The sequence below is a fragment of the Puma concolor genome, chromosome E2 (assembly GCF_028749965.1).
Source record: "Puma concolor isolate L17-30 chromosome E2, mPumCon1.1.hap2, whole genome shotgun sequence".
In the NCBI taxonomy this organism is placed as follows: domain Eukaryota; kingdom Metazoa; phylum Chordata; class Mammalia; order Carnivora; family Felidae; genus Puma; species Puma concolor.
The window spans coordinates 4,937,616-4,959,893 of NC_141681.1; the positions used below are offsets into that span (position 1 = coordinate 4,937,616).

A 22,278-nucleotide genomic window follows, 5' to 3' on the forward strand; every position below is an offset into this window, starting at 1 on the left:
GCCTCTCAGGATTACCTGAGCTGAAGGGAGGGGGGGGCGGGGATTTCAAATCAGTGGGGGGAGGGCAGGAGAGTCCCTGAGAGCTTGGTGGAGATTCTGTGCCATTCACAGTTTTTGGGAAAATACGGAATGGTTCATCCTGGTGGCCGTGGCGATGCCAGCGAAGTCTGACTCCTCCTTCCTTCCTCCCTCTGTTCCTGTGCCCTGTGTGGTCATCTCCCCTCTTTGTGTTTCCTTCCACAGCCGCCCTGCCTTAAGTGCTTAGCATCACACCCCCCGTCCTCTTGCCATGTCTACTCTCGCTCCTGACTCCTTCCTGCCAGTCCAGCCCCAGACAGAGAGCGTGAGAGGAGGAAATACAGGAGCAGGTGGTGAGGGGTGAAGGTGGTCAATGGGAGAGAAAGGAGGGAAATGCAAGGCCCAGAAGGGGGTGAGAGGGGAGAGCCCAAGGCAACGAGGGGCATGGAGGAGAGAGCCCAAGGTGACGACAGCGGCATTTCTGGGCGCTCACTCTGCACCAGGCCGTGCCCACGAACTTGGCAATGGCGGCCTCACGTTGTGTGTTAACTTGCTAAGTACATGAAAGCAAAGACCTTGAAGAGAGAACTGGAACATGGAACCGGGTGGACCCTGCCCGGTGTTGCTCTGCCCTGAGCTGGTGGGGCCTTAGGGCTGGTGGGATCTCTTTCACACTGTGAGGCTCTGTAGGCCACCCACAAGGTTAAGTTCTTCTGAGTGTGGGGTTTATTCACACCATGCGAGGGCCGTCTTTTCGTGGCCAAGGTTCTCGCTGGGTGAGAAGGAGTGGGTGTTCACAGCCCCACATTGGGGATGATGCCTGATGCACAGTCAGTCTGTAAATTATGATGATGCGAAGCCAGGCCATACAGGAAGCTCCTTCTCACGATCACTTCCTCAAAACAAGAGAAGTGTGGGTGGGAAGGGAGGGGGTGGGCTGGGCTCGGGGCACTGAAGCTTTTCTGCCCTTGAAACCTCCTGCCACCCCTTTCCCACCAGCGCTGGCACGAATGCTCCTCCCCTCCCCCACCCTCCCTAGGTCAGTGGTTCTCAAGCTTTGGAAGCACCCAGATCCCCCAGGGGCTCGGCTGCCACTCCCCATTCCCAGAGCTTGTGAGTCAGTAGGTCTGGGCTGGACCCGGGCAACCACGTGCTCATGGTTTCCTGGGGGGGCAGGGGTGGGTGCTGACTGGACTGGTCCGGGCGCCCCCGCTGCGAGAACCGTCCTCCGCTTAACCAGTGCTCCCACGGGCAGGGCCAGCGTTGTCTGGCTTCTTACCACTTTAGCTCTCTGAGCCTCAGTGTCTTCAGCTGTAAAATGGGCCCGGGAGCAGTGGCGACCTCACAGAGAGCTCGGCACGAAGCGATGTGCCAATACGCGTAAGCTTAGGACGGTACCCGGCCCGTCGTCGGCGCCCAGCAGACGGCTCCTGTTATCCTCAGGACCCTTGTTCATCTTATCTGCGCCCCCCGTGCTTAGCACTGTGCCTGGCACATAGTAGGCCCTCCGGAAATGCCCGTCGGAACTGGAAAGGTAGGGATAGAAAAAGAGCAGTCCCCCCGTGAGCCACGCCCGTCACGTGCCCTCTGTTTCCTGCAGCGCTGTCAGCCGCCTCATGACTCTGCACATGGGGAAACTGAGGCTTGGGGGCATTCGTGCGTCTGGTCCAGGTCACAGAGCTGGTATGAAGTCGGGGGAGCTTCTGTTGGATTCCGGAACTTGGACTCTTCGCCTGGGTGCTGGGCTGGGGAGCAGAAGGCTGAACGTGAGCGGCCGGTGTAGACGGCTGGGCTGAGGCCTCTGGGAGAGGGAGCGCGGGGGTCCGCGTGCTGTGGGAGCGTCTGGGCCCGGCTTCCCCCGCTGGGCTTGCCCACACCCTCGGCTCCCCAGTCTCAGGCCCCAGAGGCGTGCCACTGGCCCCCTGGGGACCGGCTGGCACCATGAGAGGGACGGCAACGTCGAGTACTAACGTTCTCCCGGCCAGTGGTCCACACACGTGTGCCCCCACACACACCACACACATTTACGATGAGGCTTAGCGCTGCCTTTCTGTGGATGCACCCACGTTTTCCTGTGCATGAGCGGGATGCCAGCGGGACAGAAGTGAGGGGTGTGGCGGTTTCCACGCCCCTGCGGTGCTGTGGCTGCGTGTGTGTGTGTGTGTGTGTGTGTGTGTGTGTGTGTGTGTGTGTCTCTCAGGTCGGCCCCGTGTGTCTGGAGGAGAGGAGGTGGCCCAGCCCAGACTACGAAGGACCGCCTCCCCCTGCACAAACCAGTCTGCGGTCAAGATGGGCTTAGAGCGGGGGGAGAGAGGCTTCGCGTCTGCGTGGGCAGCTGCGAAAACGTCGCCCCGACCAACCGCGTTTTCCCCGCGCAGGCTCAGCTGACTTCCCGGTGTCATGCCCGATCTGGAGCAGCAAACATTTGCAGGCGTAACGGGACTCTCGCATTTTCAAAGACGTCAGCAGTCTTGCTGGCCAGACCGGTGTCAGATAAGCCAGCGCCCAGCGGCCACCCGGGCAAACAGTCCCCCGCTGCCACGATGATGTAAATGACATTGGCCTGCGCTTCTGGAAGGTCCGCAGAGGCCGGGCTCCCCACGCCCTTGGTGACTGACTGCTCGTGGGCCTGTCTCACGCCAGGCCCCGGGCTGGCACTTGGGACAGGCAACTTTCCCACGTGGAGGCTCTGGCCGGCGACGGGGCGGTGGGGATCCAGCTGGAGCCACGCGAACCCAGACATCCCGTGTGGCTGCGTCCACTCGGGTCCTCAGACCCGCTGCCTCGTTCCCCGCACTCCGTCCTGTGGCCACAGCTTTAGGGAGAGGCTTCCGCCGTGGCGGGCCGGGCGGGCCGTCCAGCTTCCGTATTTAATCCCCGTGGGCGACTAGTGATGTGGTCCCCTGTTTGGGAGGATCCCACACATGCCTCAGCAGCTGGATGTGAGAGGAGCAGACCTTGGCCGTGGAAGGGACCCATTGGGCCACCGCAGGGGCTGAACTTGCTGAGGGAGAGAAGCCGGGCCCCAGAGGTCGCGGGCGGTGTGATTCCATCTACATGAAATGCCCCGAACAAGCAGATCCGGAGACAGAAAGCGGCTTAGTGTTGCTTAGGGCTGGGCGGACGGGGGCCGGGGAGCGACTGTCGTGGGCGAAAGGGTTTCCTTTTGGGGAAGAGGCATGTGTTCTGGAACGAGGTAGGGGGCTGTGATTGCACAACACTGTGAACGTACTAAATGCCACTGAAGGTATGCTTTAAAATAGTTGACGTGGTGACTTTTATCTTTCACTGTGGCTTTTTCTTTTTTTTCTTAAAAATAAAAAGGGGGGCGGGGCAGGCAGTACCCAAAACAAAAAACGGAGGAGGGAGCGGAGGCTCAGTGTTTGGGGATTAAGTCAGGGTCCGCGAGGGTACGAGATAGAGGTCTCACCCCCACGTGGGAGCCCCTGGACTCCTTCCTTTCCTCCCGTGGCCAGTCTGTCACCAAGCCCTGTCGATCTGACCATGCGGTGTCCCTGAGACTGTCCTTGTTTGTCCCCCTGGACCTCTGTAGGCGGGTCCCCCAGTGGGTGTCCGCCAGGCTCCCGTGGCCGGTGGGGGCAGTTCCCCAAAGGAAGGGGGCTGGGCAGGCATGCCCAAGCCACCCAGGCCTCGGCCTGCAGCCCCCTTGGCCAGGATGCGTTACCATGGGCACATCGCATGACCTCTGAGCCTCATCTTCACAGGGTGGAGTGCATGTTGATGAAGAAGACGCTGACGTCCCCTCCTGCCCCACTGCCCGCCTCACGGCATCATTATAAAGACCAAATGAGGGGCGCCTGGGTGACTCCGTGGGCTGAGCGTCCGACTCTTGGTTTCGGCTCAGGTCACGATCCCAGGGCTGTGTTCCGTGTCCCAGGTTCTGTGTCCTTTAAGAAATCGGCACCGTGGAGCCTCCTGACTTGGCCTCTAGTGTCTGGGTCAGGAGTCCGTGGCCTGCAGAGGATCGTGTTCCTTGGCTCCCTTGTGACAGGTGGTTGCCCCTCCAGACAGCTTCTTGGCCAACTTGTGCTCAGGCTTTGAGGTCTTAACGAGGCAGAGAACTTAATCAGCCCCAGACTGTCGTAAACCTATATACGCTGTGTGGGATTCAGCACAGAAGCACCTGGAAAGTCTAGGAAGGAAGATGCCTTGGGTTTTAAGAAAAATACAGGAAACTAAAAAAAGGCCTCAGATGTGGTCCTTTGGCCAGCAGCATTTGTGTCACCGGGGAGCCACTTAGAAACGCAGGCCCCGGGGCCCCACCCGAGACCCGAGGCCTCGGAATCTTGCACATTAGCAGGATCCCCGAGCGATTCAGATACACACGGACATGTCAGAAGCACAGCTCCCCACTGTTGTTGGGAACCTGAGGAATCCGACAGCCGGCAGCTAAAAGCCCCGCCAGGATGGAAAAGCTGATCGAGCAGCTAGTAGGAGAGGAGCCCCCTCCCGCCCCCGCCCAGAACAGTCCCATGCGGGCGTCTCCAGCCAGGGATTGAGATGAGCTCTCCGCGATCATCGCGATTAAAATATGAACCGTTTGGGAACCCAGCTGAGTAAGGATCTATGATTTCCTCAGTGAAAAAACACAGAATTTCGGTGGAAAACACAAAGAGGGGCTTCATCAAATGGGGACCCCGACAATCTAGAAGGTCATCGTCAGCCAGGGGTGGTTCCGCCCCCCAGAGGACGGTTGTTGTCCCTGGGGCGGAGGGGTGATCCTGCAACTAGCGAGTGGAGGCCAGGGATTCTGCTCAGGACGGTCCCCACCGTAAAGAGCGAGTTCCAGCCGTGAGCTAGACGTGGCCCGCGGTCCTGGAGCCGTATCCCACAGCAAGATCGGGGCCACGCGATCCCTCCCAACTCCCACCCCTCAGCTCAGTTCCTATTCCGAGCAGGGCCTCCGGGGCTCAGAAGACTTGAGGAAGGCCTCCCTACATAAAATCCAGAATTTGAGCCCTTCCCCGAGCGCGTGAGGGATGGGCGGGGGGGTGGGGGGTGGAGGTTGCAGGGGTCGTGGCCACAGAGGCCTGGGTTCAGATCCCAGCATGGCCTCGAACTGCCCGTGTGGCCGTGGGAGCGTCACGTGTTCCTTCTGAACCCCCGTTTCCCAGCTGTGAATTCGGCCTCGGAGGCTGTGGTGGCAATGCTGGGCTAAACGAGGGAATGTTGGGGGCGCCCGGTGGCTCAGTCGGTCAAGCATCGGACCCTTGGTTTCAGTTCTGGTCATGATCTCCCGATTCGTGAGATCGAGCCCCGCGTCGGGCTCTGTGCTGACAATGCTGAACCTGCTTGGGATTCTCTCCCTCTCTGCCCCTCCCCTGCTCGTGCCCTCTCCTCTCTCTCTCTCTCTCTCTCTCAAAATAAATAAACATTTTTTTTTAAATGAGGGAACGTTGGCCGAGGTCCGTGTTGAGCGCCTGCCACGTTGCCCTGGGTGCCTTCCGGCTCGTGGCTGCTCCCTGGGGACACCGTCTTGGGACGTTTTAACTGAGCCCCGTGCCCTCTCCTTGCTGTTCCGGCAGATGACGTCCGATTGTTCGCCTTCGTGCGTTTCACCACCGGGGATGCCATGAGCAAGAGGTCCAAGTTTGCCCTCATCACGTGGATTGGTGAGAACGTCAGCGGGCTGCAGCGAGCCAAAACGGGCACGGACAAGACCCTGGTGAAGGAGGTAGTGCAGGTAATTGGCTTTGTGCTCTTTCCAAGGTTGGGCGGGTCACGCCCCACTCAGGGTCGCCGTCCCCAGGGACAGAGCAGGCCGGGTTGGCGCCTGTGACTGAAAGCAAGCTGGGCCACATCTCTGTGCCGCCAAAGCCACCGGCGAAATGTCACCGCAGTTGTATGCAGGGTGCGGGCTCAGGACTTGACCACAACGTCGTGGAAACATGGCGGCCGGGGGCCCACCTTTGAGGTGGGGCAGGCGGTTCATGAGGAAGGGAGCTGGAAGGATGAAGAAGGGGGCTGGAAGGACGACCAAAATGGGGACCTCTACCTGCTTGGATCGCGGGTGATCATGGTTGGCTCCCAGTGGTGGCCATGACGACCCAACGGGCACCTTCATGCATGGCCTCCCTGAACGGTGCCTGGCACACAGTAGGTACTCAATAACACTTATCCCCCAGTCCTTGCTAGATCAGCAGGAAGAGGGGGAGGTGGGAATACCCTTGGTTTTGTCTCCGAGCTCCTGACACTTCCCCTAGGGGGTTTCTGTTTCCAAGCGGACACATCACAGATCAGTACTGGTGGAAACTTCCGAGGTGGTTCGTTTGGGGCTAAGGCTTGGGGTCACACTGAGAAGAGAAAATCTGAATTCCAGAAAGAGAATCCAGGGGAAGGGAAGCGAAGGAGTGCGCTCTCCTCCCCGGAGTGTTCTCCGTCTCGCAAAAGGGTTCCTCAAAGCCCACGATCGGGACATGATGGCGGACGGACGGGTATCAGCTTTCCTTCGGAGGGGATGGAAATATCCTTGAACTGACTGGCGTGAGGCTTGCACGTATCCACGAATGTGTGAAAAGCCACTCACTGCGTTGTAAAAACCCAGACCAGCAACACGCACAGAAACAGGCCGCACGGAACGCGGTATCGTGGGTCGGATCCTGGCACGGAAAAGCCAGTGGCATCAGAACGGGGCCAGGGGTTTCGTTAACGGTAACCCGTCAGTGTTGGCTTCTCAGTTGCGAGAAACGTACCGCAGCAACGGAAGACCGTAAGCCTCACGAAAACAGAGTGGGATGTGTGGGAGCTCTCGCACTGTCTCCTGCCGCTTTTCTGTGCATCTAAAATCATCCCTCGCGGAAAACTTTGATTTAACAAATTATATTAGGAAAGAGAAAAAGAAGGCCTTCCGTTGCATGATCGTGGCCCATTTCTTCCCACCGACCTCTGCGCATCCCCGCGGTCACAGCCCGCAAATCGCACGCGAGGGGGCATCTCCTAAATGATGTGGCTGCCGGCTCCGGGGTGCGCGTTTTTCTGGTGGCTGAGTGTTCCTTTGCCAAGTGCATCGTCATGGGCCGAATGTTCCCCTGGTGTCGGCCCATCGAGTTGCTGCCAGTTTTTATTTTCATAGATAACGTTCCAACCACCCTTTTCATACACACGGCTCCTCTGCCTCCCCCGCTGACTTATGTCTTTGGGGTACATGTTCAGGAGGCGGGGTTCCAGAGTTAATAGACATGAAAATCATTTAAAATTTTTTTTTTTCAAACGTTTATTTATTTTTGGGACAGAGAGAGACAGAGCATGAACGGGGGAGGGGCAGAGAGAGAGGGAGACACAGAATCGGAAACAGGCTCCAGGCTCTGAGCCATCAGCCCAGAGCCTGACACGGGGCTCGAACTCACGGACCGCGAGATCGTGACCTGGCTGAAGTCGGACGCTTAACCGACTGCGCCACCCAGGCGCCCCACGAAAATCATTTTAAAAAGGTGCGAGGTGTCAGATTACCTTCTAGAACCAGGTTAGCACCGTGTCTGGGACATAGTATGTGCTTAATGTACGTCGTTGATTTCACATTCTGATCCACATTACTGGTTAATACCACTGGCTGCACCCTGTCCGGTATGGACCCTCGCTTTGGAAAGCCACCTGCTCAAACCAGGGCCGTTGTAATGGTCAACCGCCATCAGGGGTCTCCTTTATGGCGGCAGCCTGTTCCGTGGCCAAAGGTCTCCCGCTGAATTCCTCCTTGCACGCTATTCCTCTCCCCTTGGCGGCCCGGGAGAGAGCGCCTTGCCTGGGTGACGTCCAGTGGGGCAATCTTCTGAATCTCGCAGGGCTCCGTTTTCCTTTCCACTTAAAATAATTGGGGTAAAAATTCAATAACATCAAATTGCTCATTTTGCCCATTTTAGTTTCTTTTTTTTTATTTTTTAAAGAAATCTATTTATTTTTTAATGTGTATTCACTTTTGAGAGACAGACAGAACACGAGCAGGGGAGAGGCAGAGAGAGAGGGGGACACAGAATCCGAAGCAGGCTCCGGGCTCCGAGCTGTCAGTACAGAGCCCGACGCGGGGCTCGAACTCACGGGCTGTGAGACCATGACCTGAGCGGAAGTCAGACGCTCAACTGACTGAGCCCCCCAGGCACCCCTCATTTTACCCATTTTAAAGCCTATGACTCAGTGGCCTGGAAGCACATTTCCAGCATTGAGCAGCCATCACCCCTGTCTAGTTCCAGAACTTTTCCATCACCTCCAAGGGAATCTCCGTCTCCGTGAGCAGAGCTCCGGGAGAGTTCCTTTTGGGTCTAGCACTCATCCCACTTTGGCTCAGTGAGCCAGTGACCGAGGGTGATTTGGGGAAATAGAATTCTTTGGTGGGGAGTTTCACTTGGGACTCTTGGCCATCATCCAGTGGTTGGCGAGCTCAAAGATGTGAAAGCGAAAAAGGGAATTGCCTGACTCTCTAAACTGGGAAGTGCAGGGTTACTGGGCTTTAGGTGTGGCTGGGTTCTGGGCTCAAGCAATAGCTTCCCCTCATCTCTCTTTTCTCTTGAGTTTAGCCTTCGGCGGCCTCTGTACAGCAGAAGTGGTCCAGGCTCTGGTGGTTCCTCTGGGTGTTGATCCCAAGGGAAGATAGAGCCCTCGGCGTCAATCATTCCCTTATAAAGGACCCTGATTGGCTCAACTCAGGTCACATGCACATCCTATGGGCAGGGAGGCGGGGCTTCGTGTTCAAGGGATGCCGATGAATGTCACTCGGGTGGGGGAGCTGGGGCGCCATCTTGACCTGCAGGTGCCATGTTGCATTTTGACCGTTACCTTTTGTGTGTTCCACTCTTGCATTTAAAAGGGTTTAGTATCTGAAGCTATCGCGATACGTCACACTTATCCTACAGTTTTAAATACAGCCATGGAAGTCCCAAAGGGTCAGTTATGCTGGCCTAATGGTGTCTTCCGACAGCCGCTAAAATCGGGCCGATCCTGGTGCGTGTACCAGCGTCCCCTCCCATCTAATAGAGACGCAGACAGATGCCGAGGGCCTTCCAGACGGGACACTCTGGATCCTGTGTCTTGTGGACTGTGTTACTTCCCCAACCGCCTCTTGCCGTGATTTCCACGGGAAGACTGAGCGTATTGACTCTAGGACTTAAGATTTTCGGTACACCCTTGGCTTGTACTGTCATGAAAGTAATATCCCCACGGCCTTGCACTTTGCACGAAACGCAGGCCTTGTAAACTGACACCGGGGCACTAGAATCGAGAAAGGTGGGTTCTTATGCTGCCTGCCTGGCCACAGGCAAGCCTGTCTCCCTTCCCGGGCCACAGCTTCCCCATGGATAAAGCGAAGGGTTGAGTGGGTTGATTTGCTGGGTCGTATTCTGCTTGGACGTATCCCGAAGTGTTTTCACTTTATTTTATTTATTTTTATTTTTATTTTTCTTAGTGTTTTCATTTTAAAAATGTGCTACTTGGTCGATGGCATCATACCTTTACAGGAACCTCATTTCGCTTTGTCCGGCGAAGGGGCGGAGCTTTTTGAGCTAGGCCCTGTGGGTTCAGATTTCAGCTCTGGGCGGCCTTGGGCACGTTGCTTACTTTCTCTGGGCCTCCCGGTCCCCTGAAGTCCAAAAACGGGAGTAAAATAGTATCTGCCTCTTGGACCACAGTCTCTGTCATCAACGACGCCGGAAGGTCCTGGCGCTGGGGCGCCTGCGTGGCGGAGACGAGCTTCCGGGCGGGTCGGGCCTGACAGTAGCGACGCCGGGGCTTGAGTCCGGGGGCTGCGCGGAGGGGACAGCACGCGTGGCTGCCTCGCCGCGGCTGTCGTCTGCCGCACAGAAGTGCGCGTTGTTCTGGCGCCTGTGGGGGATTACGGGGACAATGCAGCCACCATTGTCCGGGGCCCGCTGTCCGTGCTGGGCCAGGCTGTCTTGACTGGGAGCAGACTCTGTCACTGATGTGTCGTGCTTGCCTTGCAGAATGTCTCTATTCACGTGATCCTTTTATTTATTTTTTGATGTCCTCTGAACGTTCCGGAGCGGGAACAGCCAGAGGGCGCGTCTCCGCTCTCAGCCTGGGCAGAGGAGAGCGGTGTTGTTTCCCCCAAGGGGCGGGGAGGCAGGAAGGACCGACGTTTCAGGGACTCTGCAACCATCAGCTTAATGTGTATTCTGATGGCTCCTGAGCCCCGGGAGCGGGGTCGGCTTAAATTCTGGACCCCTTGGGGCGCCTGGGTGGCGCAGTCGGTTAAGCGTCCGACTTCAGCCAGGTCACGATCTCGCGGTCCGTGAGTTCGAGCCCCGCGTCGGGCTCTGGGCTGATGGCTCGGAGCCTGGAGCCTGCTTCTGATTCTGTGTCTCCCTCTCTCTCTGCCCCTCCCCCGTTCATGCTCTGTCCCTCTCTGTCTCAAAAATAAATAAACGTTGAAAAAAAAAAAAATTCTGGACCCCTTCCCACCCTCCAGATATACCTAACACTCAGACAGGAGGGAAAAGCCGCATATCGCAATCGTGTATTCTTTGCCGAACAGGCCGCTTCTATTACTGTCCCCATTTTAGAGATAAGGGGCCTGGGGCCCAAGGAGGCTGAGTAATTTGCTCAGGCTCCCAGCGCCTGGATGCGGTGGCACTCCATCCAGCGCCCAGACTGCCTGGCCCCGGAGCCCGGACGCTGTCACCTTGCCCTCCTGCACGTTTCCAAAGTCCTCAGCCCCAAGGAAATGTTCTGAGGCCACGTGCGGGTCGGAAACCCTACCTTTGCAGGATCACACGGCACATTAAACGCTCTGAGAAGTTGTGCAGGAAATAAACCTCTTAGATTTATTTTCAGACATACTTCATCTTCTTGATGGTAGAGACTTAAAAAAAATTCTGGAAACGGGATATCATGACTCAGCAAATTGCACCTGGCTGGCTCGGTCGGTGGAGCGTCCGACTTCAGCTCAGGTTGCGATCTCACGGTTGGTGGGTTCGAGCCCCGCGTCGGGCTCTGTGCCGACGGCTCGGAGCCCGGAGCCTGCTTGGGATTCTGCGTCTCCCTCTCTCTTGACCCTTTCCCACTCACGCTGTCTCTCTCTCTCTCAAGATAAACATGTTTAAAAAATAAATACATAAATAAAAATGCTGCTGTGTCCAACGGAAAAGATCATGGGCTGAAGGAGGAGGGAGACCCAAGGTGATACTCTAGCTCCACAACTCTTTGCTTTAGGACCTCGGGCAAGTAACTCTATCTTTAGAATCTGTGAAAAAGGTGTTATGAAAAAGAGAACGCAAATGCCCACAGAGCTGTTGCAAAGGATCCAGAAATGCAAAGGATGTAAAAAAAGTTTTCTGTTTTGGTGACTGGTGAACTTCTATTCATCCTTCAAAACCCTCATTCTTTATTCCATTCTCCTACCAGCCTCAGGCAGAATTTCTCCTTCACGTGTTTCTGCTATGATCCCATGAACTACGGGTCCCATTTAAGTATAATTAAAGGACCCTCGAAAGGAATCTCGAGGGCAGGGACCATGCCTGCTTTATTACAGAACACTCCTCGTACCTGGAAACGCACCCATGCGAAAAAGTAAAGAAACACATCTGTTCACACGGGCTGGCTTCGGACGGTGTCTTACTCTGCGTATCCCTAGGACAGAAGAACGTTCCTACATGTTCCATAACCGGTGTCAGGATTGGATTAAATTGTGGAAGCCAGTTACCCTCAGGGAGGGCTTTGGCGGTGGGGCTGGAGTTTCCAGAGGCTCTGCTTTCGTTGCAATAGAGAAGCTGGCTGGGTCGCCCGGGAGAAAGCCGCGCTCCTCCGTGGGACGAGATTCGTGGGGTCCCCGCTCTGCCTTCAGAGCCTCGGTGCCGCCCAGCACTCGGGGGACCGGCTCTGGCCGCTTCGTGGCCCTCCAGAGGATTTCAGCTGTTCGTTTTCACCGGGGAATGTGTGCGCTTCTTCAAGCTCGGGGTTTATGGAAAGGCCCTTTATTCTCGGAGCCGGAGAGGGCCTTCTGTGCCCCGTGCGTTTCACCTGGGCCTGGGCTCGGGCAAAGGGGCTTTCTGTGGCCTGTGGCCTATGTTTGAGACCCAAACGACCCGATCGGAAATCCAACGCCCCGGCAGCCCGTGAAGGGGGGTGGGTGGGTATCGCGGAGAGGGGCCGGGTGCGGTTATCACACCCAACATACAGATGGGGAAGCTGAGGCTCGGAGGGAGGAGCCAAGGCGAGCGTTGAGGCAGAGAAGCAGATGGGGGGGTCAGAGGCCGCCTTCAGGTTGGGGAGCCCCACGGCCCCCTCTGGGCTCTTGCTGCTAAGAAGTTGCAAGCTCCAGTCGGGAAGGGAGGAAGCTGTCCCACACCCGGAGCCTGGGGCAAAAATGGAAGCCGCCGTCACAAGCAAAGAGTGCTCCCCGGCGGGCTGGGGCCTGGGTGCCCCTCGCTAAGCCCCGGACGGGTCCCCGCCCTCCGCCAGCCCGTGGTGGCACGGCCCCTGCCTGGTCACCCTCCAGCAGCTGGCCTCCTGGTGCCCCGTGCAGCAATCCCTTCGGCTGTCACCAGCATGCAGTTTAACCCCCGTGGTGGGGACGGGGTCAGAACGCAGGCAGGTCCCGGAGCACCGAGTCCAGACGGTTCCTGTTCACGTGTGACACGTGTACCCCACGTTCTCATTGGGGTTCTGTGGAGCCACCTGTACTCTTTTTTTTTTCCCAGATGTTTTAAAAAATTTTTTTTTTCAACGTTTATTTATTTTTGGGACAGACAGAGACAGAGCATGAACGGGGGAGGGGCAGAGAGAGAGGGAGACACAGAATCGGAAACAGGCTCCAGGCTCTGAGCCGTCAGCCCAGAGCCCGACGCGGGGCTCGAACTCACGGACCGCGAGATCGTGACCTGGCTGAAGTCAGACGCTTAACCGACTGCGCCACCCAGGCGCCCCCCAGATGTTTTTAAAAAACGCTTATTTAAGAGAGAGAGAGAGAGCGTGCACAGGCAGAGGAAGGGCAGAGAGAGAGGGGGAGACACAGAATCCGAAGCGGGCTCCAGGCTCCGAGCCGTCAGCACAGAGCCCGACGTGGGGCTCGAACTCAGGAACCCCGAGATCATGACCTGAGCCGAAGTCGGACGCTTCACCGACTGAGCCCCCCAGGCGCCCCGAAGCTGTCTCTGCTCCTGGCGTCTTGTGTGTGTCGTTTGGATTTTTCCTCCCTGTTTCTTGTCCCTTCCCTGTACTGCTCCTCACTTTTGTATTTACCTTGTCATTTTCTGTCCCTGGATATGCTACCTTTCAGACTCCCTTCTGGAACAAGCCCCAGGCACCCTGGTTTCTCCCCCGTGGTGGTGCATCCCAGGGCCTTGTGGTTGTTAAAAACGGTTCAGAAGCACCTGGGTGGCTCAGTCGGTTGAGCATCCAACTTCGACTCATGTCATGATCTCGCGGTCCGTGGGTTCGAGCCCCGCGTCGGGCTCTGTGCTGACAGCCTGGAGCCTGCTTCCGATTCTGTGTCTCCCTGTCTCTCTGCCACGCTCTGTCTCTCTCTCTCTCTCTCTCTCTTACAAAATAAATAAACATAAAAAAATTTTTTTGAAAGTGGCTCAGCCAAAATGAAGGCAGAAAAGAACGATCAGCCGCGATCCCTCACCTCACGCAGAGATTTCTGATTGCTGCGGCTTCCCGTGGAGCCCTTGCCAATGGAACGCGTTTTACGAAGGTGATTAGTCATAGCAGAGGTACCTGTGTCCTCTTAACTCTTCGTAGGTGTGGTTTCATCATTTTAGCGTCTGTGTGCTGTTGTGTTCAGCGTAGTGCCCGTGTGCGTGCGCACGGGCACGCTCTCCCGGCAGGGATCTCAGCACGGGGTGAGTCGTGGCTCCCAGGCCCAGCCCAGCCCTCGGCAGGTGCGACCTTTGTCGGGCTACTTCCCTAACCTGAGTTTGAGCCTCCTCCTCTGAAAGTTCGGGACGAGCATCTCTGGCTGACGCGTGGAGTTGCAAAAATTAAATAAAATACCCTATCAAAGTGCCTGATGTGTATGAAGGGTTTGATGGCGATGCTATTTACTTATTCAGCTTTTGTCGAAAAGTGAAAACAGTCTGGTGTTTACGGACAACGAACATCTGTGCGTATATATCATAATTAGAGAAAAAAAATCTGCTGAATTATTTCCCGGGCAACATTCCCCCAAGTGGGCGTGGCTGGGGAACAAGAAATGACGGGCACGATTTTGACCGGGCGGAAATTGAACACCCCAGCCCGGATTGCACTGTGCTTGCCAGTTGGTCGACAGCTGGGGCTCTGGGTTAAGGAGGCTTCTGATGCAAAGTCTGGACTCGTGAGGAAAGTGCCACGATTGGTTATGTCTGCCGTGGATGCGGGAGGAGTGACGTGTGTTTCCCACATTCCTGATCTGGACGTAGGCGTAGTCAGATATCAGGCAGAGGGGAGTCGGGGCTTCTGTCAGTGTCCACGGTCAGGAAAGCGGGGGTCAGAACCTAGGCAGTCACCCAAGTTTTAAAATTTTTTTTTTTTTCAACATTTATTTATTTTTGGGACAGAGAGAGACAGAGCATGAACGGGGGAAGGGCAGAGAGAGAGGGAGACACAGAATCGGAAACAGGCTCCAGGCTCTGAGCCATCAGCCCAGAGCCCGACGCGGGGCTCGAACTCACGGACCGCGAGATCGTGACCTGGCTGAAGTCGGACGCTCAACCGACTGCGCCACCCAGGCGCCCCAATCACCCAAGTTTTAAAGAGGTGGGTGGCCCTGCCGGGGTCAGGATTCGAGGCATATGGACAACTGACCCTACTAGGTTTTGGCCCAGACCTACCCACAGCGTGTTCTAGGATGTCATGCCTCCTTGCCATCCGTCTGCGTTGGACGATTCCCTGAAAATCGTGCCCACCTGAAACCTGACTGCGTGCCTCTCTCGTGGCCTTTGTTTTCTCTCCCCCGCGAAGGAGGGTCACATCATTCACGAGATGCTCAGGTGACGTATGTGCCTTTGTTCCCGAACCTGCCCAACACTAGACTGTACCATTTTGGTGTTTGTTTTTTTCTTGTTTCTCTGATGACTCATGGCTGTTATAAGAACCTGTTCTTTTTGAGTCAATTACACTTTGCTGGAAGGATTTTGAGAAGCTGGGTCTTTGAAGCTCTTTAGAATGGTTGTAGGAGGGCAAGCGTGGGGGGCCCAGGAGGGGTTGCAGCTGAATGCCCAGCGGGTTCGATGCCGTGCATTTTCATCTGGCACGTGGTCCTTGGAGGGTGTCCTTTCTCCTAGCAAGATTCAGGCGGCAGGGTACCAACTGCTTTCCTTCAGCACCCTGAGGTCTTTGGTTTCTAATTAATCTCCACCCACTTGGGGGAAAGATACATGATTGTGGCCAGCGTGTGTCTCGTCTTGTGTCTCACACACACAGGAGGAGAGAGCCTATTCCCCACACGTCTATGCAAGGGTTTGGGACGGGCCACGTCGGGCCTTCCTTTTGAAGACGGGCCTTCCTTTTGAAGGCCAGGCTCTAATCCCATAGTTGGCTTTTCTGTGCCAGTTTTTTTTTTCCCTATTGCCCATCAGATTCTGACATCTGAGGTGGAATTTTGTCCCACGCGCTCCGATGGCTTAAGTGCAAACCCGGGATGGCTGGTGGGAAGGTGTCAGAAGAGCCTGTTGCCTAGCCCCCTTCTTTCACAAAGCTGGAAACCAGGGCCCAGAGCCATTGGCTGCTTCCCTTAGGGCTTTTTAGAGTCCTCTGCTTCTCCTTTTATGCTCTCAGACTCTCAGAGAGAGCCCTAGGTACCAGAATTTTGACTTCCCGGGACCTGGGAGAAGGTCTGCTGTGCAGACCTTCGTAAGCATGTGTTTGTTGTGTGAGTTGCATTAGCTCTCCTCATCTTTGGATACAATGAAGGTCCCCTCTCCTACCATGCCCTGCTCTGTAGGAATGTGCATTGCTGACATCACAAACCTCACCGTTAAAGACTCCACGTTCCTCTTCTATTCCCAGACCCTCCTCTGCACCCACATTGTCTGCACGGGTTAGCAACCCACCTTAGTCCTAATGTTCTGGGTACGAGACCTGACACTTCTACCCTGACAGGCTGTCCTCCCACAGCTCACCCCGTGTCCCACCCCAGCTTTTGGGTGTGCAGCTGGATTTGCTATCTTCTCCCTCCAAGGGCGAGGTGATGCCAGAGTCACTGCCTTGGTTATTCTCAGGAATTCCCCGGACTTTCCTCCACTAAAAGAAGGGTGGAGGTGAAGGAATCATCGTGGGTGAGAGAAGAGGAACGAGCCAGCTCCCTATGCCTTCACACTCGAGTGTTTCAGGAAACTTTGGATCTCGGAGTCCCCTGGCAATCTTGCAAACAAAGGTGAACCCAGCCAGGATCACTCAAACTATCACCTAACGATTCTTGGGTACCCTCATGGAGTGTCTAAGCCCTTTGCACACTTGTCGGATCCACCCGACCAGGAGATGGAATCTTGGGGGGACAGGGAAGTGGGGGGTGGGGAGTGGTAGTTCGGGATGGGGGAGGGGGGTAAGTCCCTGGGGAGGGCCGGCTGCTGGAGATTCAGATGGACAACTGCCCCTTGTTTGTGTTCGGGCCAAACCTGCGGCACCCAGCATGCTTCAGGATTGACGCAGGGGTTTAAAGCCAGCCAGTTGGGAGCTGTTTGAAAATGACATGGTTTAAAACCAAAGATAGGAAAACGTTTTAGTGTTTTTTATTTTTTTAAATGTTTACTTATTTTTGAGAGAGAGAGAGAGAGAGAGAGCAGGGAAGGGCAGAGAGAGAGGGAGACACAGAATCTGAAGGAGGCTCCAGGCTCCCAGCTGTCAGCACAGAGCCCGATGCGAGGCTCGAACCCTCGAACCTCGAGACCATGACCTGAGCTGAAGTCAGACGGTTAACCGACGGAGCCACCCAGGCACCCCAGCGCTTTTTAGACCAGCTTTGCAAATAGATTCTTGGCTGTGTACAGAGCCTGGTTCCTAACCTGTCCTCTATAGAGTTGCCTTCCTTGGAACAGACCATTGGAAGCTTCCGCTGGAAACAATGTCTGTCTTACATCTTTGAAATATGAACACGTATGCACTTGAGAAAAGTCTCAGGGACAAATGTGTCCTCAACTTGGTTATTGGTTTCTAAGCCATCCCGGAGTCAGATTGAGATGGATGGGCCTCTTCCTTGGAAAAGTCCTGCCATGGCAAAAAAAAAAAAAAAAAAGGTGGCGTGGGGTGGGGGAGTGACCCTTTCTGGAAGCTATCAGACAGGGACAGAGTGTTCTTAGATATGACAAAGAAGATCTTTCTAGAACCATAGGTAACCCTACCTGCAGACTGGCACCTTTTTTGCTTTGAAGTCTATGACATGTGGCTTTGGCAGCCTTGAGGGTATGACAGAGGCTGTCGTGGGGCGGGCAGTCTGGAGCAGAGGAAGGGAGAGGACAGGACAGACTAGGGTCAGGATCTGCCCCCAGGACCCCTGCCATGAGGCTGCTGTGTGCCCGGGGATGAATAGCTTCCCCTCTCTGGGTCTCATGCTGCTTTTCAATCAAAGGAGGGGGTGAATGTCGGAGTTAAGGTTTCTTTTTTCTTTTCTTTCTTTTTTTTTTCAACTCCAGATCAAGACGAACATTTCCAGGCCTCCAGTCAGCTCAGCTCAGCTATTTTATGATTAATGTTTCTCCTTGACTGAACACATTATTCTTTCAGACTCTTTCCTGTTCTAGCTAGACCTGCCCCGCCACCAACCACACGTGGCTGCTGAGCTCTTGAGGTTTGGCACATCTGTACCGCTTTGGGCCGTAGGTGGGCCATGTGCACCAGGTTCCCAAAACTTAATACGGAGAGAAGAACGTAGAAGGTCCCATGAGTGATTCTGTATGTCCGTAACCTGTTCAAATGGCAGTATTTGGGATATATAAAGTTAGATACAATCCTATGAGAGTATCCCCTGTTTTTTGTTTGTTTGTTTGTTTGTTTTTTACTGTTTTCACCGTGGATGCTAGAAAATGAAAATTTTCCTATGTGTTAGCATTGCTCTGGGCCCTGTGTCCTTCCTAGTGAGGACATGCCTCTGTCTCTTGCAGCTTCTGCCCCATGGGCTTATGGTTTTGCTGTTTCTGCCTCTTTTTGAAATGTCACAATGAAGCCCACCCCCCCCCCAGGGGCGCTGGTGTCCCCCCTCCCCAGTGGAAGGCCCGTCCTGAGGACTGCTGGAAAGGGACAGAGGTGGGGGAGGGAGGGGGTTGATGCAAGTTGGGTTTTAGATTGACTCAGACCTTCAGGGACTTTTTGTAGAGTCCACACCCTCAGGGGAAGTGTCAGCTCCCCTCTGAAGCCTCTGGGGGTGACGAGCATCCTGTGTGGGGGAGGCCTGTGAGGCCTGGTGGGGCCCCCTCCATGTGGCTCTACCCCCTCCCTCTCCTTTGGCCCCCCTGGAGGGCGGGTGCTGTTTCCATAGTGGGAGCGGATGGGGCTGCTTCTCTATGTACTTTTGTTCGGTATAATCATCGTTCTTACTAGCCTTTTGGTTTTTAAATCATGTCTCTGGTATGTAGCATAGGGTTTCGGGGGGTGGTTTTGGTAGTCTAAGACATAGCTGTGTTGGGGGAGGGTAATTTTGCTCATTTACACTTATTGTTATGTCGTATTTTTACTGGGTTCCATTATTCTGGATCGTTCCTCATTTTGGCCGTGATTTGGTTTGCCATATACCTGTGGTCTTAAGTTGGACGATGCATAGCTCCATTTACACTTTTACTGTAGATTTCTTAGGCCCTTATCAAACTTTTCTTAATCTAAATCTTCTAATGGCTAACAGACACAAACAGGAGTGTTCTTATTTCTTTAGATTGCCATATATAGCTATCACAAGGCAGGGGAACTTCGGACTTCCTGCTAGAGGCCTCTCGAGATGTTGGCTTCCTCCTCCTGGGTCTGCTCTCTGCCTCTCCCCCCCCCTCCCCCCCCCCCCATGCCGCTTGGGCTCAGGTTGAGAAACACGTTAATTCTCAGTTCCCCTTTCTGCCCCAACTCGTGTTCCCTCACTGTAGTGAGGACAGACGGCACAGGATGACGGAATGGGACTAGAGAGTGTCAGAAGGACGTCTCGTCCTTCTGGGCTACACGATCTCTCCAAACCCAACCCGTGGGTCTTATCTTAAAGGAACACAGCTAATCTACTGAGGGAGGATTAAGTGAGAAAATGTGTGAGCCTACACCTGGCACATATTAGTTGCTTGATAAATATTAACCTTCCCCTCTCACCTCCCAGTTAGTAGTCTTAGTTCCTTGGCCTGGCAAATGGTTTATCTTTATACTGTGAGACTCAACCTTGAGTGTTCCCCTGGTTTAGTCATTGTTCTTGGAGTCATGGTGACTTTTTTTTTTCCAGTAGAGGTGAAATTCACATAACCTAAAACTAACCGTTTTAAAACATAGAGTTCGTTGGTGGTTCTTCACAGTGTTGTGCAACCACTATCCCTGTCTAGTTCCAAGGCATCTTCATCCCCCCGGAAGAAACCCCGTCCCCATTACCAGTCACCCCATTCCACCCCCAGTCCTTGGAAACTGCCAATCTACTTCCTGTCTGTGTGGATTTGCCTTTTCTGGACATTTCATATAAAAGGGATCATAGAGTAGGCGGTCTTTCACGTCTGGTGTCTTTCACTCAGCGTGACGGTTCTGAGACTCATCCATGACGTTCGTTCCTTTTTGTGGCTGAATAATATTCCATTGTGTGGATAGACCGCAATTTGTCGGCGGACGTCTGGGTGGTTTCCACTTTGGGGCTGTTACGAGTGATGCTGCTATGAATATTCGTGTACAAGTATTTGTGGGACCGTGTGCTTTATTTCCTCGTGTAGAGCTCTGGGGGGTGAAATGGCTGGATCACACTGAAGTGTTTTAAGTTTGCCAATGCGTGACCGCGTCTGGTACCCGTAGGTGCTTAATAATGGCGGTAATTGTTAACACAATTTCCTTGTGGATTTCTTTTTTTTTTTTTTAATGGGGATGATTTTTCTGACCTTCAGGCTTGTTACTTGTACCTCGGTAAGTTTCTCTGTATTCGTCTCTTTCACCATCCTGAAATTTTCCTTGTTTATCGAAGTCTTGTGACCCACATACCACAACAGCCGTGGATTCGTTGATTCTTCATGGCTCGGAGTTATCGGATAAGCCGGGTCACCCGCTTCACGCATTCATGCCACAGGCATTTACGGAGTGCCCCACGTGTGCCTGGCCTGTGGGATATTATGGTTGAAGCCTGTGTCCTCTGGGAGCGGGGGTGGGGTGGGGGGGGGGACAGTGGCCGTACCCATTTAGCTCTTTGCTGTGGCTGAAACCAGCCGTTGCGGGAATATTCACACCATGGAAATGAGCAAAAGCTACTCACCACTTGTCTTTCTTCCTGTCTCTTTTTTGTTCTGGAAAGCCTGGTGTTCCAGCCGGGCTCTCCAGCCTCCTCTCCTGGTGTTCTCCTGACAAATTGGTCTTTCACAGACAGGGCAACTGAGGCCCGGGGAGTTGAAGGAACTTGCCCAAGGTCACGCAGCCAGAAAGTGGCAGAGCCAGAATTCAAACCCAGGCTGACTTTGGCCCCACGTCCTTGGCCTCGGGCCTACACCGTACCCTGATGTCACACGTTTTGTGATCTCCAGTCACGGTTTTTCTTTCTCTTGCCGAACCACGCTACCACGCGATTGTCGTTTTGATCATTTCTTAGCGTTTTAGGTGCCAGGACTCGCTCGTGTGTCGTCTGGGCAACATGTAGATCCTGTCCCTTCTTCACGGGAACTCTGTGTTTTATTTTGTTCTTTTCTTGCAGAATTTTGCTAAAGAGTTTGTGATCAGCGATCGGAAGGAGCTGGAGGAAGATTTCATCAAGAGCGAGCTCAAGAAGGCGGGGGGAGCCAATTACGACGCCCAGACGGAGTAACCCCAGCCCTTCCCCTGCCCCTTGCAAAGTCATCTGCCTGCCCCCTGGGGGAGGGGACCGCGGCCTCAGCCACCAGCCCACCAGCCCGCCAGGGACGGGAGACGCAGTGAGAGGCACGCGCCTCCCTGTCTGCCGCCTGCCTCCCCTTCCCCGCTTCCCTCCCGAGCCCTGTTGCGCCCTATCTCCCGAAGCTCGCGGAACATGTTCCTTTTATCTCCTCTTCCTTTCCCCGCTCTTTCTCGTTCCACGGAAAAATCATTTTGATCCCAAGGCCACGCACATCATCAGATCTGAGGCTCCCCCTGCGGTGAGCCCCCTTTCCTGGCATTCTCTTACACCGTAGCCCGCCTGGCTTCTCCACCACCACCTTGCGTGGCTTGGGGGCCGCGCCCGTCGGGGGGGCCGTCTCGGGAGCACCCTCGTTCATCCCACGCGTCAGGCTCGGACCCCCCCAGAGCGTGCTCCGGGGGTCCCTCACCCCTGCATTCAGAGTTGCCTAAGCTACCCATGCCCGGCAGTGACACATCGAAGCCTGACTCCGACCGAAGAGAAGAGACAAAATTTGCCTTAACGGTTGCCCAGCAGCGGCTCGTTCCTACCCTTTGGCCCGGAACCCCACTGCGCGGCGCGGAGCGGGGACACGGGTCCGAGTCCAGCTGTGACCTGGCATCTCTCAGGGTTCGCTTCAGGGGCCCCCAAGGTGATGAGGACGCCAGGGAGGGAGGCCGGGGTGCCGAGTGGGGATTCGGGCAGAGCCCGATTCCTCGCTTTCGGGGGGCCCCCCGCCGAGCCGCCGGTGGAACGGACCCCCGCCCGCGTGGCCCCAGAAAAGTCAGTGGTGTTCGTCCCAGGTCCACACCACACGTCCAAACGCAGTTTTGTTTTCAAAGGAAGATGAGATTGGCTTGTTTCCTCATGCGCCCCATTCTTTTTCTTTCCTTCCGTGTTCATTTCATCTGGGGGTAGGAAGTCTGTGCTGTATCGGGGCTGTGAACACCTGCCCTCAAACAGTTTACAGAAATAAATGTGGTTTTGTTTTTGTTTTTCAAAAAGAAACGAGTTTGCCTCATTTGTCTCAGGAAGCGTCTTCCCTCCCTCTAACAACGGAGGCAGTTGTCCTGTTGGGACCGAAGAGGCATTTATGGGGCTACTGGGGACAGAGGCACGTTCACATTCAGCAGTAGCTTAATTTTTTTTTTAATTTTTTAAAATTATTATTTATTTATTTAAATCTAATTAGTTAATTATTTTTAAAAGAGACAGAGCGTGAGCGGGGGAGGGGCAGAGAGAGAGGGAGACACAGACTCCGAGGCAGGACCCAGGCTCCGAGCTGTCGGCACAGAGCCCGACGCGGGGCTCGAACT

The 22,278-nt window shown here is 54.9% G+C and overlaps 1 protein-coding gene across 1 annotated transcript in view; it reads left to right on the forward strand.

Annotated features, from left to right (window-relative positions):
• COTL1 (coactosin like F-actin binding protein 1) overlaps window positions 1-21,970 on the forward strand; it is a 37,351-nt gene extending 15,381 nt beyond the window's left edge. Inside the window, exons 3-4 of the mRNA XM_025920894.2 lie at window positions 5,565-5,722; window positions 20,804-21,970. Coding sequence (XP_025776679.2) covers window positions 5,565-5,722; window positions 20,804-20,914 — 269 coding nt within the window. The 3' untranslated portion in view covers window positions 20,915-21,970. The remainder of the gene's footprint in view (window positions 1-5,564; window positions 5,723-20,803) is intronic.
• The last annotated feature ends 308 nt before the right edge of the window (window positions 21,971-22,278 follow it).